The sequence below is a fragment of the Talpa europaea genome, assembly GCF_964194135.1.
Source record: "Talpa europaea genome assembly, chromosome: 3".
NCBI lineage: Eukaryota > Metazoa > Chordata > Mammalia > Eulipotyphla > Talpidae > Talpa > Talpa europaea.
In genome coordinates, this window is record NC_140069.1 from 71,273,288 (window position 1) to 71,292,725 (window position 19,438).

The window sequence follows — 19,438 nt, forward strand, 5'->3', positions numbered from 1 at the left end:
TTTGTGACAAGAACTAGACATCTGGTTTTGCTAATATGGGGATTTATTTTATGACATTTGTCCATAGAATGGCAAACAGAAAAGTGATCCTGCTTACATATTTGCACTAGGACCATTTATATATGGAATCTCCTACTAAATCAAAGGTCATTTCGCTAACCAGGGGGACAAACTTTACAACCCGCTTGTCATCTGAGATGCTGAATAGGCAGTTGAACAGATTTGCTCATACTAAAAATTTTGAAAAAGCTATTTACTGGGATTCCAACACTTTGGAAATTTCAAGGATTTGCTTTTACTGAATTGTGTATTACTGGTTTATACTGTACTTAATGAAATTGGTCTTTTTACTTCTAAGAATGTTAACATGAATTACCCATCACAGAAAACTCATGAAGTCCCAGTGGAGAAATGTCCCTCAGACCTTACCTTATAGAGACTGATAGATGTATAATTTCTTTCCAGGGAAAAGAAGGTCAAAGATAAATTTGCTCCGTAAGTCTAGTAACTTTTCAGGCTATTGTGGTAAGCATTTTGTTTTAAATATAACCCTGGAATTTACCTTGTATACTGATTTTCCACATAACTGTAATTATCTTACTGCTGTGTGCTTTAGTAAGTTGTCTCACTTTTTAATTTTTTTTTTTTTTATGAGGCAGACAAAATTAGCAAATTTCAGAAAAAGGGGAGATACAAGAAAGGGGAAGGAAAGTATGAAGTGAATTTGCATCAAGTCAAATAAAAATGATAAAACCTAAAAGAAACTAAAAGGACTAAAAGAAAAGGCATATCTTTAGCAAGTTTCCTGTGTACTATTGAATTCACTCACATCTTTACTAAAAAAAAAATTTCTCCCCAAATTATAAAATACAGTTCTTGAACCATCAATGATTTCTGAATATCATTTTGATTTCATGTAAAATGTCAAGAAATACTTCTATCATCTAAGTAAATTAACATCATATGTCCCACATAAAATGAATTCACCAAGGGCAATTTTAATTTGCCTACAAGAAAAACACCAAAACATTTTCTTACTGCCATAGCTACTAGTTTAAGAAATACAAGAACTCAAGTAACAACCTATGTCCTTGTACTACTTAAACAAAAAAGTATTTGTGCAAGTATTTATGTAAGAAAAACCAAAGGCAAGCAAACAAAACCTGAGGCAAAAACATACAATTCCTGCTATGAATTTTAAATTGTTTTTATTATTTTGTGGTGGAAATTGTTTACTTAACACATTATAATGTCATAATAATGGACAGAGCTTACCAATGATATATTCTTAAAATTACCCATACAAAACTAGCTGCTTTAAAGACTGTTTTGAACTATTGATGATTTAAAAACAAGCACGAGAAGATAAAGATAAGGAACCTTCTTCTTTCAGAAGAAATGTTTTATGAGAAACCCTCTTCACACATCTTTGCTCTCAGTTCTGGGTGAACCAGGATGGCCGCTTCCTGTTTCGTTCAATGATTCTCTTGCCTTGATCTTGTTCAGTCGGTGTCTCTCCTGTATACAACACCATAGTCTCTACAGTAGGAGCCTTAAAAGGGCCTCCTTCTTTTTTCCCTATCTGTCTTCTGATTTCTGCAGTCTCCATGCGCACTTTTTCATAGCAGTAGCCACAAAGGACATGTTTCTGTTTCAGGTGGCCACATTCAGGACAAACATCTATATTGTTCTATAATAAACAAGAACATATTTTAACGAAAGGCAAATAATGTACAAATAATCACTGACACGGGTGATGCTTAAATTTGAACATTTTTGGTATATTCATGCTGCATAAGGTCATAATCTATCACTTCTCAGCCTTCTGGCTAAGATCAAATGTAGGTGAAATACCATCTAGTTCAATCTCACTTTAATATGGAAACTGAAAAGAAACAATGTTAAATCTGAATTAGCAGAAAAACTGGAACTATAATTCAGGTCTACTGACTTTGATTCTGGTACAATTTTACTTAAACACAGCAGTCAGTTATGTAAAATGGTACTCTAGTCTCACATTTCAAATACTCAGTATCTAACAAGTCTATCAATACAAGATCTACATAGGCAACATCTTAAATAAAATACCAAGGAATCTATCTACCCTGGGGAAAAGAAGATGATAAATACATTTACAAGTTTGCTTCCCCTGATTGATCACAGTAATTCAAAGTCCTGTACAAAGCATAGGTTACATGTAATTTTTTTTATAAATGAACACTGATTAATCCGTGATTTAAAACTTGCTTGTATTATTACAATTTGAGGGTATTTTGGTGAGTTTCTATTCATGTATATCCAATTTTAATAGGACAATTATAACCTCTAAAAAAGTCTGTTCAATGTGTTCTAAAGGTAGATTTCAAATATGAGAAAACAGGAGCATCAGAAAAAATTCCAAATACTTCATAAAATTAATCTACAAACATCTGTGAAGCAGATGACAAAAACAATTGTATTTCTGTGAAAGGAATTAGGAATCTTATAAGTCATTTGCCTCAACAACTTTGTTTTATCCCATTACACTGAAAAATGGATTGCATGTCTAAATGGAGGTACACAAGATACCCATAGTTAGCTGGTGCTATTTTCCTGATGAAAGCACCCAGCATAATATACTTCACATTGCAGAAAACATTCAATGAAGAAAATGAATGTACCAAAGAATATATTTCCCCTCAGAATAAATGCAGTCAGGGAAGTCGTGTAATAGATCACAGCAAGACTTTATTCCTGAAATCTTAAATCTTTCAATGAAAGTGGATCAAGTGTTCTATCAATAAAGTATTTTTTAGTTCCATATTTGAAGTCCAGTCCCAGCCACAACTCAAAAGGTAATACCTTTTGCCTAAGTTCTGAGGATTTGGTTTAAAAATGAACATGGGGGCCTCCCCAATAGTGCAGCGAGTTGAGCGCAGCGCTGTGAAGCTATCCACAGCCTCTGCAGCACAGGTTCGATTCCAAGCATGGCAGATCTCGCCTGTCTTGCCTGTGGCTTCCTTCAGCAGTGTTTCTGGTTCCAGTCCGTCTGCCTGTTCTGCTCCTCGCTCTGTCTCTGGTGAATTCTCTCACCCTCCCACGCCTCTGGCCTGTACCCCAGCTCTTGTATAAATAAATTTAAAAAAAAATAATGAACATGAAAGTTTATAAAAATCAATTCTCTGCTCTTGGGGTTCATCTGCACAGTGCTGCTACTATGGAATGTCATAAACAGTAACTCTAATCACAGCTATTAAAGCCGTAAGTTAATAGATCAAACAAAATAAATAAACACTTAAAGTTTTTATTTACTAGGTGAATATAGAGTGTAGCCATGGGGGAAAAGAGGGGACAAAGGAATCTGGAATTGTTTGAGACTAGGAACACACAAATGAGAGCTTCAAGAGGGCAATGTGAACTCAATAATCAGATTGCCAGGGTTCATATCCTAGCTCTACCACTTAATAGCTCGTGACCATAGGCTAATTCTTTTTGCCTCAGTTTCTTCATCCTAAAAATAAAACAGTATTTAATTTGGAGGGAAATTGTGAAAATGCAATCAGAGAATTCACACATAGCACTTATATATATCATTAATAAATCTGTGGATTTTCCTTTATAGGAAAATAAGGATAGAATAAGTATGTAAGGTTTAGTGTAATCAAAATCCAACACAACCTCTGCTTCTTTTTAATTATAGGCTCTGCCATAATTAAGATGTCATTCAAAATCACAAACTTTGACTGCACAGCTCACAGTTCAAAGTCAAGCAGACTCTTTACAACCCAGTTCTCTGTCCAGACTCAAAATTCCTTCCTTGACTATGTTCCTATTATTTAAGCTATAAGACAGCTGACATACATACATAAGAAAAACATTGTATTTTATGTAGGTCAGAGGACAGGAGACACATAATTTGAGGATAATTTACGCATAGACTACATAAATATACAACGAGGTAGACATGAGAAAAGCACACCAACAAAAACCTACTTATTACCTTAACTTTAATAAGTTTCTGTGGGTTTCTTCTCCTACACCTGTTAACTTCAATGCTGCGTCTGTTTTTGGGAGCTGCCATCCAAAAGATTCTATCTGAAAGACTGGAAATCGCCTCACTTCCATTGATATCATTGGTTGGTTCTGTAAATATAGCTGGACCTTGGATTGCTAATGCTGGGCCTACAAAATAAAGCGTGGAGATACAGAATTGGTTTCTAGTTTCTAAAAGAACAGAAACATCGTTTTTAACAATCAACAGTGATATATCAACATACATATAAATAAATCACTTAAAATATTACAATCAATAGACATTTGGAATCTTAGCCATCAGGTATACTACAGCTCATACAGAAATCAATTTTAAAAAATACAAATAGGGCCTCCCCGGTGGCGCAGCGGTTGAGCGCTGGGTTGCGAAGCTGCCCACGGCCTCTGCGGCGCCGGTTCGATCCCCGGCTGCTCCCCAGCCACTGGAGGAGGGTCCCACATGGCGCGCAGACCTCTCCTGCCGCCCACTGCTCCCCTCAGCAGTGTACTTTGGTCCTTCTGCCTGCTCTGCTCCCCCCTCTGGCTCTGGTGAATTCTCTCACCCTCTCACACTTCTGACTACCCAGTGCTTGTATAAACAAACAAATAAATAAAAAAAAAAAAAATACAAATAGACAGTTGAAATGCATCAGTGAAATTCTACCAAGAGTTTCTCACATTATGTTATATGGTACTCAGGGTGTTAGTAGTAAACACAAATGGAAATATGAGAGGTACCTAACTTAAACACATAGAATGTACTTAGTGGGCAGTACCTAATTACAAGAAAAACTAAGCTGGAGGTTCCCAAAATGTACTTCCTTCCTTCCATCTGCACTGAGATTACTATGTATTCATCCCCTTTAAAAAAAAAAAAAAAAAAATCAAACTGAGGAAGCTCGTTTGTGATATAATCTGGTGGGCCTTTATATCACTTAGTTCTTCATAATACTTAAATCTTGATTCCTGTTCCTTGAGAAAAAGACCTAGCTCATCCTCTTTGTATGATATTCATGTATTCATGAGACTATCAACATTTCACTTCTGTTTTCCGAAACTGTTTACAAAACCAAAGGGGTTTCATTACCTTTTCCTTACTGTTTCTCAGGTTTGCCAGTACTTCCTTTGAAATTTTATAACTATTAAAAATATACAACTACTTTTATTTAAAAGTGAAGTGCAGTCAATGGGTAACAGCAGATTCTGGGCGGCCTGTGTGAACTTGGAACCTTCTGAGCCTACTTCTTCAGTTCGAATGGAGAAGATACCTAGTGAGATTGCTGTAGATTATCTCACGAAACAATTTTATAAAGTTTACGTAGCACATTGTTTGGCACATGTTCGGTTCTTTGACTAACTAGATATTATTAATAGAAATGGAGTAGACTGTAATTTGCAAAGCAATGACAATTTTAACATCCGATACTTCCATTAAAACTGGTTCCTGAAGGAAACAAGGGAATTAGTATTCAGCTGAACAGAGTGCAAACACCACAAAGGATGACAAACTGCTTTAGGGAGAGGGAGAACTGGAAAGGAATGAGGATCCAGGCAGTGGCGCCTCTTGGTGTCAAGATAAAGCGTTTAGGTTACATTCTATGTACGAACGGGACAGAAGACTCCCTTCATGCTGGGGAAGGGAGAGCAAAAACAGTTGCCACTTGCTTCCTAAGTAGTGAAAGTCCAGGACGCCCTCTAAGCGTGACAGCAAATCCGAAGGATGCATTAGGAGCTGAGTCCACCAAGCTGACTGGAGTCCCGTCACCCGGCCCCTATGACGGTCTTCTTTACCTACCCCACGGAGGACCGGGAAAGCCTGGCTGACTCTGCTGAAGTTTCTGCTGCAAACGTCCCCAACAGTTCCGGAGCACTCCCCGGACTCCAGACCACGGCGAAGCCACCAGCACCAGCAAGGTGGCGGCCATTTTTGTAGCCCGAAGGGCGCTCCCACCGCGTTGCTGCGTTCTGCTTCCATCCGGAGCATGCGCTTAGAGTGCGCGTGAGTGCGTCTCCCCTTCCGGAACTACAACGCCCAGCATGCATCTCAATCGTCTCTGCCTCTCTTCCAATCAGAGAGCGTGAAGAAGGCGACGGGAGGGAAGCGGAAAAGAAATTGGTCACTGTGCGCATGTGTGCCGTGTGCTGGCCCTCTGAGCAAAGATGGCGGAGCGCGGGTACAGCTTTTCGCTGACTACTTTCAGGTAAGGCAGGGCCCCTCCGAGGTCCTCCGCGCAGCTGAGGTCGCACGAACTCCGCCGGTCCGGTTTTTCCCGTCCTGACATATGGCTTTCTGTTTCTGGGGGGCCCAGGAGGAAATGGGAGTGGAAATGCGCCTTTGCAAAGTCATTCACTGGTGACCTGGCGAGCAGCGGTCCCAGGAGGGAGTGGGAACACGGGACTTGAATATTTAGGACGAACTTGGGGGGTGAGGCGGTTGAGGCCCCTAGTCCGTGGTGGTTTTCGCTTTGGAGACTGCGGAAGAAGTCAGTAGGAATTAGTTGTCTCCAGGTGGCCGGTTCAAAACTCGGGATTTTCTTCAAATCTTTGTCGGCCTGGTTCGGGAGCTCCTGGAAATCGCAATCATGGTCAGATAAAATTTTCTTTTTCTCAGAAAGCCTCGACTTTACACTTTGAGTCTTAGTCTCCATTTGGCCCTAGTGTACTTTGAAAACCTCCCGCTTTCGGTTTCTTTGATGCTCTTATTAGAAGCGCAAGGACTGAAAATGAAAACGGTAATCTTTCTGTTACTCTTGTTTTGTGGGGTCCCGAATTATTAGGTTACATTGCATTTTAGGCATTTTAGGGGGACAGTTTACTTAAAAAAAAAATAAAAGAAGTTCCTACTTTGAAACAGCGGATTGAAATACAATTGAGATGAACCATCATTCTCAGTGTATGAAAACCATCGCCAGAGGATTTAGCAGATGGACCAGGAAGGACTCGGTTATTTTCTTAAGGATAGTAAAGCCCATTTACTTATACTCCTATCTGATTGGTGAGCAAGGAGTTAACCTGGATCTTGAGCCATTGTACAGGTCCCGTAAACTAGAGTAAGAAATTTTTATTTTAAATGACCCTAGAAGTTATTATAGGATTTAAGTGGGAAATGACTTGCTAGAAAGGTAACTCTGACCGAGGCTGGAAGAAAGAGTGGGAAAGAGGAAAACAAGTTAAAATGTCATTTGTTACAGGGCAGGGAGAGGGGGACCACCCTATTACAGTTTCAGTTATTCTAGGTAGAGATGCTGGTGTTTTGGAGTGGGGGTAGTATCATGAGTGAAGAATCAGAGATGACTGCTTGCCTAGTGAACTCACATTCATGAGCTGTCGCACACAAAGATACAGTGATAAAAGTATACACTTTTATGAGGTGATTATGGGAACAGAGAAAAAGTTATGTTAAATTTACTGAGCCTTCACAGTGTTCCCTAAAGGTATTTGAACTGGATATTAAACAATAATTGAATGCTGGATCATCCCAGAAAGTCATGATACTATTAATGACATAGTGGCCATTAAAGGAACACAAGTAAAGTTTAATTTTTTTATTTAAATGCCTACTGAAGTTATTTCACCCGTTAGGTAATTTTGTCTTTAAACTGCTACTTATAGATTTATTAATTGCTTAAATAAGACTGGATATGTCGCTATCAGCCAAATGATGGTGGACTCCTGTTGAAATCCTGACCAAACAGAACTCACGCTGTTGAGGGAGACAAATATTGTAAAATTAACTCCTGTATTCTAAAACTTGGTCAAAGAGGAAGTACAGGACACCATAGGCAGGAGTGGATGGGATTCTCATAGGTGGGTAGGGCATCTTCCTTGAGGATGTGACCTTTTCTACTAAGGATTGGAAAGACATCTGGGAAGGGTACACCATACAATAGTGTAATGCATTCCAGACAAAGATATTAACTTGTCAAAAGGGTTTTGAATTCTAAGAGTAGTCAGTGTCTGGTGCAAGGTAAGATGGTGTGACGGCGACTTGAGTGACCAAAGCAGTATCCATAATTTTATGTAGGTAAAGCAGCTAACATTCTGAAACTCAAGATTATCTGTTCAATAGTAGATTGAAGATAATGGGCCTAGCTGTCACTTCGGACAAATTACTTTTAGTTGGGGACATTTTTATCTGTAAAATAAATAGGTTGGTTTGTGATGTTTATGGTGATTGTAACTCAACTGGATTGAAAAAAAAATATGATATAAAAAATCAGCTTGATTACCAAACCCATGTGACCAGGTAAGTTAAGTACAACCAGTTCATGGCTTGTAGCAGTAGGTTTGTATTATACAGAAAATACTTTGTTGTCACTGATATTTAGGTCTCACCTCTCAGGTCATGTTTACTTTCTAAATTGTTTAACTCCACCCACATGAAATATATGCTGTTCTTTGATTTTACCATTGCTAGTCAGTGTTTACTTGCAACTTTGTGACAAGAAGTTTTATAGGCATCACTTCATTCAATCTTCACAATAGCCTTTTGAAATAGGTATAGTGTTATTTTCCCCATTTTACAGAGAGGTTAAGTAACTTGCCCAAAGTGGCAAAGTTGGTAAGTGGTGAAAGGCAACAGTAATGATGCTGCTTATAAATGGCAGACAAGGAAACACAATCAAAGGAACGAGATCAGTGCTTCACTGTGAATACATTCAGATTGCCCAGTAAAATCTTATTTTCTCTACAACTTCTTGATAAATTCCAGAGCCCATCTATCTCTTGATGTTTCATTAGTGGATTAACCTTAATGTATCTACCCTGTAACTTTTCTTTTTAAGCCCGTCTGGTAAACTTGTCCAGATTGAATATGCTTTGGCTGCTGTTGCTGGAGGAGCCCCTTCAGTGGGAATTAAAGGTAATAAATGTTCATTCATTTGCCTGTTAATAACTATCTTAATGGCCATTTGGAGTTAATTAGTGATTAATTTATTTTTTTGAGAATAATATACACTTTTTTTTTTTTTTAAGATTAATTTATACAAGCACTGGGGACAGTCAGAAGCGTGGGAGGGTGAGAGAATTTACCAGAGCCAGAGCGGGGAACAGAACAGGCAGACCAACGAAATATACTGCTGAGGGGATCAGCGGGCATGGCAGGAGAGGTCTGTGCGCCATGTGGGACCCTCACCCGGTGGCCGGGGATCGAACCAGTGCTGCAGAGGCTGTGGGCAGTTTCGCAGCCCAGCGCTCAACCGCTGAGCCACTGGGGAGGCCCTTAATTAGTAACTAATTTATAAGTAAATCACTGTGGCAGTATAATTTTCAACAGTTAATTTTTTTGTTAATTTTTATTATCTTGCAGTTTAACAAGACCAAAATTTTTTTCCAAAAATATAGCCACTTTTAGTCACTTGATGTGATTATTGGCAAATAATCTTTTCCATTAGAAAACAATATTCTTTGATTTTAAATTTCAAATTTTAAGAGCAATAGAACAAGTAGGTAAAACTTGATGATTTTAAAATAATGTGGACCCTTAAATGTCCTGAATCCTTAAAGTTGTGTAACACTTATAGCTGTAGGGATTTCTTTGTGCAATAGAGGTGACTAATGAGGGAAAATTTGATTTAGTGTTGCTTAAGTGATTTTGATACAGAAATTCAGAAGGAAAAGTTTAGAAATTAGAGGAAACAAAGGCGTTTGGACGAAATGTATCCATAGTTAGAAATAATTGTTGGAGCAGAATCTTTCAATAAGCAAACATTTAGATCACCGTTTTTCTTTTTTAAAGCTGCAAATGGTGTGGTGTTAGCAACTGAGAAGAAACAGAAATCCATTCTGTATGATGAACGAAGTGTACACAAAGTAGAACCAATTACCAAGCACATAGGTTTGGTGTATAGTGGCATGGGCCCAGATTACAGGTACTTTATACTATTATTGTTTTATCTCATAAATTACTTACAATCAATAGGGGAAAATAAGGGGATTTTTTCCTTTTATCTCTCAACTCCCTTCTTTTGCGTTTTGTTCAAGAACAGTAGTATCATTGGCAGCTGGGTTTGGTTTGCTTTAGAGGGTGGGCAGGATTGCTTTAGGAGGGTAACTCTGGGCAACCTGGTTATAAAAGAAATCAATACAGTGCTTAGTTATTTTCCCTTGTGATCAGGATCTGCCTTGCACCATCCAATGTGTGGTTCAATGGTCAAGGCCTTTGGTGTTCTGCTAACGTATTTAAATAACAATAGAAGTAATACATATTATAAACTATTTTAAATGGTTATTAGGCAGGAAAAGAAAGCATCACCATCCAGAGTTAACCTCATTTATTTCTGTTCTTGGCAAAGGAACAAATTATCAAAAGTCCCTAAAAGTCACCTGATACAGCAGTCAGTCAGGGTCCTGATGCTCCTATTACCATTCCTCTCATATTTCATAGGAAAAGAGAGTAACCCTGTTACATCATGCTACCAGAAAGTTCAGATTGACAACTGGCTATGCTTGTCATTCACAAGTATGAAATGTGAACAGAATTCACTAGTGGATCCAGTTACTGTATAAAAGATATATTACAGTGTGCTACCACCTCCAGATTAAACTAAAGGGTAGGGCATGAGTATTGTATAGAAGGAAGACAGTAGTTTCAGTTCAGATCAATAGTACATGAGAAGGTAAATCCAATTTGTCTTGCTAATATATTTGATTTTTATATAGTATATTCTTAGTATCTTTTTACATTTTGTAAGTTGTAAGTAGTTTATTGTTATTCCTTAATCTTTGAGGGTATTCTTTATAGTCTGTAGAATGAGAAAAATATGCCTGAACTTGTGTGTGTGTGTGTGTGTGTGTGTGTGTGTGTGTATTAACGAGGGTGAAGCTCTTGTGTATACTAAATCTTTCTGCTAAGCTGACTTGTATACCAGTCCCTAATTTTCTTCCTTTTTCCTTGTCCATCTCCTGTAGCTCAACTCCTCTGTGATGCTTAAATATTTTCTTGTAAAGTAACTGGAATCAGATTCATTCAAGACTGGCTTTGAACTGACAGCTTCTGTTACAGAGACCCATATAAAACTTGTGCTGTGAATATATGCCTGTAGGACAATGGTCTTTATGTGGTAGAGTCTGAATCTTATTTCTTCCTTCCTTATTAGGGTGCTTGTGCACAGAGCCCGGAAACTGGCTCAGCAATACTATCTTGTTTACCAAGAACCCATTCCCACAGCTCAGCTGGTACAGAGAGTAGCTTCTGTGATGCAAGAATACACCCAGTCAGGGTAAGCTGATTTTATTACCTGAAATGTGTCACAAATTAGGAAAATACTATTTTAGAAGAGTAGTTATATTTAAAAAAGAGAACTTACTGTTCATTTATTGGCATATTTCACAGAAAAGAGTCACTGTGATGAATATTTGTAACCTAGCTATTTTTTTAAAAGATTTATTTATTTATACAAGCACTGGGTACAGAAAGAAGCGCAGGAGGGTGAGAGAATTCACCAGAGCCAGAGTGGGAAGCAGAACAGGCAGACTGACAAAAGACACTGCTGAGGGAAGCAGTGGGCGGCAGGAGAGGTCTGCGCCCCATGTGGGACCCTCGCCGGCCAGCTGGGGATCGAATGGGCTCTTCAGAGGCTGCAGGAAGCTTCTCAGTCCAGTGCTTAACTGCTGTGCCACCAGGGAGACCCTGATGTAGATTATTTTAATGAAAAAAATGTGAATGTTCTCCTCTTCTTCACATAACATAAGAAACAGATAACAGCTTCTCAGAGAAAGTTCTTTTGCCAGTGATTAAAACACATTTGGCACATAGACATTGCTGCTCAAGGAGTATTTTTCCACTAAAAATGATTGTAAACACATGATGAAAGCAGTAGCTCTTGAAACATACATATTTATTTCAATTCCAGCGTTCTTGAGTTTGGGTGTGAACACAGAAGAGGTAGTGTAAAGGTATTTGGTGATATGTAAAACCAGTGGAAAAGCTGGTCACTTTATGAGGATACTCCACACTTAATAACCTCACTCTTTGTGTCTCTCCGTTTACCAAAATGATTTGAATGCTGCTCCTCAGTACCATAAAGAAGAATTCATTCTGAATTATGTATCCTTTCAGTTGTTAAATACTTTTAAAGGGATTTGAAATTATTCACTTTACCTGCTATTTTGTTTTACTTGAGAGTTTTAATACATTCTTACCTCAAGTTGACTTTAAAGCCATTTTAAATAATGATGTCAATCTTTATTTTCTTTTGCCAGTGGTGTTCGTCCATTTGGAGTGTCTTTACTTATTTGTGGCTGGAATGAAGGGCGACCATATTTATTTCAGTCAGATCCATCTGTAAGTATCATTAGATGTATTTGAGGGGTTTGTTAAAGGATTCTTTGAATATCTAATACAAATAAAAGGCATAAAAATGTAAAATATAGCAATATTTTCTCTTTTTCATTGGGCTTTAGAAAGTATGGTGTAGTGCACTTCATTTGCATGTTTAAAATGTTGGTAATTCAGTCTGATTAAGGAAACTACATTAATTTTGCCCACTGTTCTTTTGTCCCACCTTCTTTTCACTAGGTTCATGTACTTGAGTGATTTGTTGAAATAGTTGTTACCTGATAGCTTTAAGTCTTTGGAATTCTTTTGCTTTGAAAAATACTGTATCTGGTAATGTGGGTCCAAAGGATGGCTTTTTACTCACTCTGCCATCATTTTAATTTTGGGACTGACTTGAATGTGACTCTTTGTGCACAAACATTCATTTAACTTTCTTGGATTTGTTGTTTTATAAAATGAGTGTATGTCTGCTGTAAAGCAGCATAGTGTTTGAGCTAGGTTTAGTGGAGGATACAACTAATATACCTGCTGGCACTGGTGTTCCCAGTCTCCATTCCCTTTCACCAATAAGAACAGTTTTGAGAAGGAAAGTAGTTGTATTTGTTGACAAATGCGGGTGGCAGACAGTACTCTGCTCACTAGCCAAGAACAGGGATGTTTCACTAGAATCACAAGGAAATGAAAAAGGGGAAGTGGTTAGACTCAGTATGCCCATCCTTGTAACACAAGCATCTATTGGTTAGTAATTCTGATGTTTTCTTTGCTATAATTTTCAAAAGTTTCTTCATGCCTCTTATTTTTATTCCTCTAATCTTTTTAGTTTTTTTAAGATTTATTTATTTATGTATACAAGAACTGGGGTACAGGCCAGAGGTGGCAGGGGATGAGAGGATTCACCAGAGGCAGAGTGTGGAGCAGAACAGGTGGATTGACTGAAATACACGGCTGAGGAGAGCAGCCGCTGAGACATGAGAGGTCTGCTGCATCATGTGGGTTAGCTCCCTGGCTGGGGATTGAATTCGTGCTACAGTGGCCGTGGTGGATAGCTTCACAGTGCTGAAGCTACCAGGGAGGCCCCTCCCGCTAACCTTTTTAAAAATAACTTATTAATGTACATGTCTCATTGTACTCCAAAAATATTCTGTGACCTTAGACGTTATGTCACTAAGAAATCACAAGGTTATATAATTGTATAAATGATATAAAGTAACAGTTTTTTTCTCTTATTGACCTAATCAGGGCGCTTACTTTGCCTGGAAAGCCACAGCCATGGGAAAGAACTATGTGAATGGGAAAACTTTCCTTGAGAAAAGGTAGGCTCTATAACTAGATTCATCAGCAAACTTTGTGACTTTCCGCTCTCTTTAAATAATTAATAGTGTATCTAAACAAATTGGTTATATTGCTTTAGATTTGAATTTAGTTATAGTACTCATTTCTTCATTGCTTTTTGTACATTGTGATTGTTGTTTTCCTGTATGTTGCTTTTGTTTATTACTTCATTCATGTTCTACCATTTAAAAAAAATATGGAGTTCATATTACAACATTTATAAAGAAAACCTGTGATACCAGATACCTACTTTTGATGGTAAGTTAAATATATGTGTATGCTGGAGCACTACATAAAAACCTACTGTTACTACCCTAGCACAACAACAAAATTCTCTTATTTATTCCCAGCTGATTACTAGACTTAGCATTATATTGTAGTCTGCCCAAAAGATGTCCTTCCTTTTGAATGGGAAAGTCTACAGTTGACTTCAACTGACAGATAAACCTTAGTATATTCTTCATGTAATGTAATGGTTACTAAACTCTTAGATTAGACCTGGGATTAAATGATAAATTTAAATAATCTTAAAATCTTAGAGCACTTTCTTCTTCTTTTGTATATTATTATATTTTTTTAAAGATTTATTTTTTATTTATACCACATCTGGGGTATAAGCCAGAGGCGCAGGAGGGTGAGAGGATTCACCAGAGACAGAGTAGGGAGCAGAACAGGCAGATTGGCCAAAGTACACAGCTGAGGGGAGCAGCGGGTGAATAGAGAGGTCTGCTTCGCAATGTGGGTTGCTCCCTAGGCGGCCTGGACTCGAACTCGCACTGCAGATGCTGTGGACAGCTTCACAATGCTGCACTCAACCCACTGCACCAGTGGGGAGGCCCCTCTTTTATGTATTATTAATGAGCCTTCCAAACATTTCATATGAACTTATGAACCTACCTAAAAAATTTTAGCACAGTTCTGATTTCTATGCTTTATTTAAAAAAAAATTAGCACCACATACTGATTATATTAAACTATTTATACTTAAAAGGAATAATTGAAACAGCTGTCTCATTGAGGTAACTAAAAAAAAATCATTAACTCTTTTTTTTAAAAAGTCTTATGCTGTTGCTGTCTTGTGTTTAAATGGTTAATGATACGTAAATAGTACAATAAATCTTTGTTTTTCTTAAAAATTTCTTTAGATATAATGAAGATCTGGAGCTTGAAGATGCCATTCATACAGCCATCTTAACCCTAAAGGTTAGCTCAATATCTGCAATTGAACTTACAGTGATTTATAATTCATTACTTAGAAAATTGACCTTTTTCCTTCCTTTTCAATAGGAGAGTTTTGAAGGGCAAATGACAGAAGATAACATAGAAGTGGGAATCTGCAATGAAGCTGGATTTCGGAGACTGACTCCAACTGAAGTTAAGGATTACTTGGCTGCCATAGCATAATAAGGAAGTGACTGAAAAATTTGAAATTTCAGATAGTGTCTCTACTTAAACGTGTTTAAAGTATGTTTTGTTTTGCAGACTTTTTGCATACTTATTTCTATATGGTTTAATGGACTGATGTTTTTAAAATGACAGTTATAAATCATAATAAACTGTTAAATCCAATTTTCAGCTTTTTAGAAGTTAGAACTATTTTAACATAAAGATATCCTGCTTTTTATCACAGTTGATTTCTAAACATTACATTGCCAAGCAAAATGGTGAATGCACTCTAGTCTTCATGCGACTTGGTTAAGTCAGGTTTTGTTATCCTCTTTACTACCAAATATTGCCTATGCTTCAGTAAAGTAAAATGCCAATTTTAGTAAACATCACTCTTAGAGCTGGGAGAATCTGCAGACTCTCAGGCGTTCATGAGATAAGTAGGAAGCATAGATGTTTTTTAGTCTCAGTTAGGTGTGGATCAGTAAAAGCCTATGATGCTCTGTGAGACTGCACTGGAACTGTGAAGGTGCTAAGCTAGAGTCTCTCTAAGTGATACATAATGTAATTAAATAAAAAAATGATTGTGCTGGTTTTTGTTGGTTTCTCCATCACAAGTAGGTAAATGTATTTCAAAGGAACACCCTAGATTCTAGACTTTTTAACTCAAGGATGAACCTGAGTGCTGGAAATAAAATACTATACTAATAGTATCAAAACATAGGGCTTAAGTTTCTCTATGACTTACATAATCGGGGTGTAATCAGAACCTTCACTGCAAATTAAAGCTCATATGAACTCTGTTCGGGTGACGGCACAGTGCTTAGTTTTATTTCTTTGTATTTTAAGGTACTTTAGGATAAGAGAAATCATGCCATTAAGCTGGCTCACAGGACATAGTGAGAGATTCTAGGCAGTTATGTGATTTAGATGGAGTTCAAAAGATTTTGAATAAGATTTAGATAAGCTACCCACAATATAACACCCATATGTCTTATAATAGATGACAGAAACCAGAAACATGAGAGATGGGAGATTCAACCTTCTGTTTAATAATGTTTGTCTTGAAGACCTCATCTAATCTCTCCTTATGGGTGCTAGTTATACTAGATATCCTGCTTTTTATCACAGTTGATTTCTAAACATTACATTGCCAAGCAAAATGGTGTGTACTAGAAAAAGAATATAATGGTAAAAAGGAATGAATTTTGGAGTAAGGCCTCAACTCTCCTACTTACTGACTGACTCTACCCGGTAATTATCTCAGAGGATTTTCAAAGGTCTGACTTTGACAATTCAAGTGAAAGACATGGCAAGGTTAATGGTTAAGTGCTCTGTTTTATTTTCTCTGTTTTATTTATTCGAATTTACTTTGGCCTTCTCCAATGTGTAATATTTAAAAACCAGAGGAATGTGAAAATCATACAAATCAAGGAAGGGAAAATAAGGCAGATATATTTGTGACAAAAAGTATGTCTAGGTTCTTCTGGATGCTAATAAAATAAGTCCAATAGAAAACAGGGTGGTAAAGTTAAGTAGATCTGTGTTCATATTCTATTTATTCTGTCTCTTGTCTAAAGCCCATTTCCAGTTGGAGCTGCCTATAACACTCCCCTTTGTTCTTAGTATATACCTGTCATTGACCTTAAAACTAATCTCCTTCTGTTTTTGGGAAATTCAATACTTTGTTCCAGCAACTTGTTGCATTTCTAAGTCATTTCTAGCCTATGGAGTCTAGTTTTTAATCTTACTCAAGGATCATAATGTTCACAACCATTAACTACTCTTGGTTCAGTTTCTACTCATCCTTAAAATTTTTTCCCTCTAGTTGTTATTTCTGTTCAGTTCTACACTGAACCATGGGTTCATTACTAGCAATGAAACATGAAAGTGATCAGAATTCACATGTGGAGGCAGGAGGGAGTTGAGGAAAGGGAGAGTAAGGAAAAGGACTAATATTGACCTTAATTATCTAGTGGTAAATCATTGGGCACCAGTTCCTGATAAGGGTGATCAAAGGAGTTACATCTGTTCAGCTCTGTCCATGGTAGAAAACCATCAACTCAATTCTTAACCTAGCCGTTTATCAGGTATCTGCCCTCATAGGCAAGCTTTCTGAGCTCCTACTGTAAAGAAATGCAAACTGATGCTCTTTGAATTTCCCAAGAACATGAAAGGATTGTTAGCTCCTTTGATTTAGAGTCACAGTTTCCTGAAAACCAGTCCACTATCCTATATTGTCACGTAGTCTCAGGGTTCCATCAGTTCAGAGCTCCTCCTTTGCCTGGTCTCAAGGACATAGGACCAGTAATACCGGACTGTCAACTGAAGTGATAGCTTCCTATCAAGGATGAGTATATTTTAGAAATTAGGTAACATTTCATCAAAAGCCAAGTCCCTGATATTCATCACTTTCACCTTTTTTAGATATTCTATCAGGTATTTCCCTTCATATTTCAAAATAGTAGCCTTATACAACTATTCTGAATTCTTAAAAGTTTAGTCACAATATAAACTTGATATTCCACAAGATGAGAATTTAGAATTCTCTTCCCCCTCTCTGCCTCAGTTTAATTAGATCATATGGTTTAGTTTGAAAGATTTTATTATAGCTATGTGAGTATACTATGATTACATTTCCTGAATCACTTTCCTGGAGGTAATACTGCTCATTTTTTTGGCTTTGTTTTCTGTGTATCTGTCACTAATTCTTTCCAGATTCCCACCCAAAAGATTATAAAAACCTCTGCATACTGTTTTCTTCATAGTCAGCTAGTATACAGTATTTCCAGCCCTCCAATTCCATGCACACTTTCAAGATTTCTGTTGGAACTCTGTATTTTTTTTTTTTAATCCAGGTGAGTTGTATGTTCTTTCTCGGTTGACTGGATAAAAATTCTGCATTACAGTTATCTACATATTTAGAGAGCATAACTCCCTTCTAGATTCTAGATTCCCTTCTAAATTGCTGATAAGAAGCCTAGTGCTGTTGTATATATAGGATGTCAAATATTTTATTTTTAACTTTTTCTATGTAATGCCTAGGAGTTTTTTGTTTTAATCCACAGTGCTTTGAAATTTAATGCTGTTGAGTGGGTTTCCTAAATATTCATTGTGCTGAGCACTCAGGCCATGTCACTGTAGATTTTTTGGTTTTGGTAAACCTTTTATTATATTCCTTGTTTTTGTTTTTAAGCTCCTATTAATTGTATTTTGCACCCAATTAGATACTGGGCCCTTAAGCTTTTGCTTTATTGTTCACCTTTATTCTACTTACTAGTAGATTTCTACCCACTCTTCTGCCTTTTTTTTTTTTTTTTTAAAGATTTATTTATTTATACATACAAGAGCTGGGGTACAGGCCAGAAGTGTGGGATGTGAAAGCATTCATCAGAGACAGTTTGGGAAACAGAACAGGCAGATTGACCGAAGTACACTGCTGAGGGGAGAAGCCGGTGAGCCAGGAGAGGTCTGCTGCGCCATGTGGGTTGCTCCCTGGCTGGGGCCAGGGGCATGGAACTTGTGCTGCAGAGGCTGCTAATAGCTTCATAGGTTACATAGGTTACATCTTAACCCCTTGAGCCACCACGGAGGCCCTCTTCCTACTTTTTTAGTAATGTTTCAATGTTTGGGATATCATTTTTAATTTTGAAGAACTTCCCTACACTCTGTCCCTTAAAAAAAAAAACCTGTTTCATGGTTGAATTATTTTTTTTTTAAGATTTATTTTTATTTATACAGGAAGTGGGGTAAAAGTCAGAGGCGCGGGAGGGTGAAACAATTCACCAGAGAGAGTGGGGAGCAGAACAGGCAGACGGACCAAAGGCACTGCTGAAGGGAGCAGTGGGCGAGGCAGGAGAGGTCTACGCCATGTGGGTTTCTCCCTAGCTGGCTGGGAATCAAACCCGCGCTGCAGAGGCTGCGGACAGCTTCATAGCGCAGCGCTCAACCCACTGCGCCACTGGGGAGGCCCTTGAATTATCTTTTAATAGGATCTTACAGAATATTTTTAAAAACTACTTTTTTCTGTTTCCTTCAAATTACAAACAAAAATGTTTTGGATTGTGCTTGTGAGTGAGTCCCAAAGCTAGCTAGAGAAGATGCCATACAACAGCATCTGAGCTATTTTTCTAATGTCTTTCATTTGCTGACTTTCTCCAGGAAAAAAATAGGATTTTGAAGATAGGCTGATGGGGGCTGAGGGTAAGCAGAGAACAGACTGACATTTCCCAATGCAATAGGAAAACTTTCACTCTTGTACCTCCTTCCAGCCTTTATTAGCTGGTCTATCTAGCTCCCCTCTGATTCTTCTCTTCAACATCAGAAATTAGTCTTGATGTGAGGAAGAATAGGTAAGGGCAGAGTTGTACTGGAAATGTTATAGGGCAGCTCCGATACAAAACGGGTTGTCTTATCAATACTCTAATGCAG

The 19,438-nt window shown here is 37.7% G+C and overlaps 2 protein-coding genes across 2 annotated transcripts; one reads left to right on the top strand and one right to left on the bottom strand.

The window, feature by feature from the left end:
• Nucleotides 1-1,435: 1,435 nt before the first annotated feature.
• MRPL32 (mitochondrial ribosomal protein L32) lies at nucleotides 1,436-5,957 on the bottom strand (the record flags this gene model as incomplete). The annotated part of the gene is made up of 3 exons (XM_084229560.1): nucleotides 5,807-5,957; nucleotides 3,980-4,161; nucleotides 1,436-1,690 (listed from the first exon to the last, which is right to left on the bottom strand). The coding sequence occupies exons 1-3, from the start codon at nucleotides 5,934-5,936 to the stop codon at nucleotides 1,436-1,438; spliced, it is 567 nt and encodes a 188-aa protein (XP_084085686.1). The 5' UTR covers nucleotides 5,937-5,957.
• Nucleotides 5,958-6,171: 214 nt separating this feature from the next.
• On the top strand, nucleotides 6,172-15,025 carry PSMA2 (proteasome 20S subunit alpha 2; the record flags this gene model as incomplete). Its single annotated transcript, XM_084230155.1, has 8 exons — nucleotides 6,172-6,212; nucleotides 8,796-8,872; nucleotides 9,749-9,881; nucleotides 11,109-11,231; nucleotides 12,214-12,295; nucleotides 13,529-13,602; nucleotides 14,767-14,824; nucleotides 14,909-15,025. 8 exons carry the CDS (start codon nucleotides 6,172-6,174, stop codon nucleotides 15,023-15,025), a joined length of 705 nt encoding a protein of 234 aa, XP_084086281.1.
• Between the last annotated feature and the right edge of the window lie 4,413 nt (nucleotides 15,026-19,438).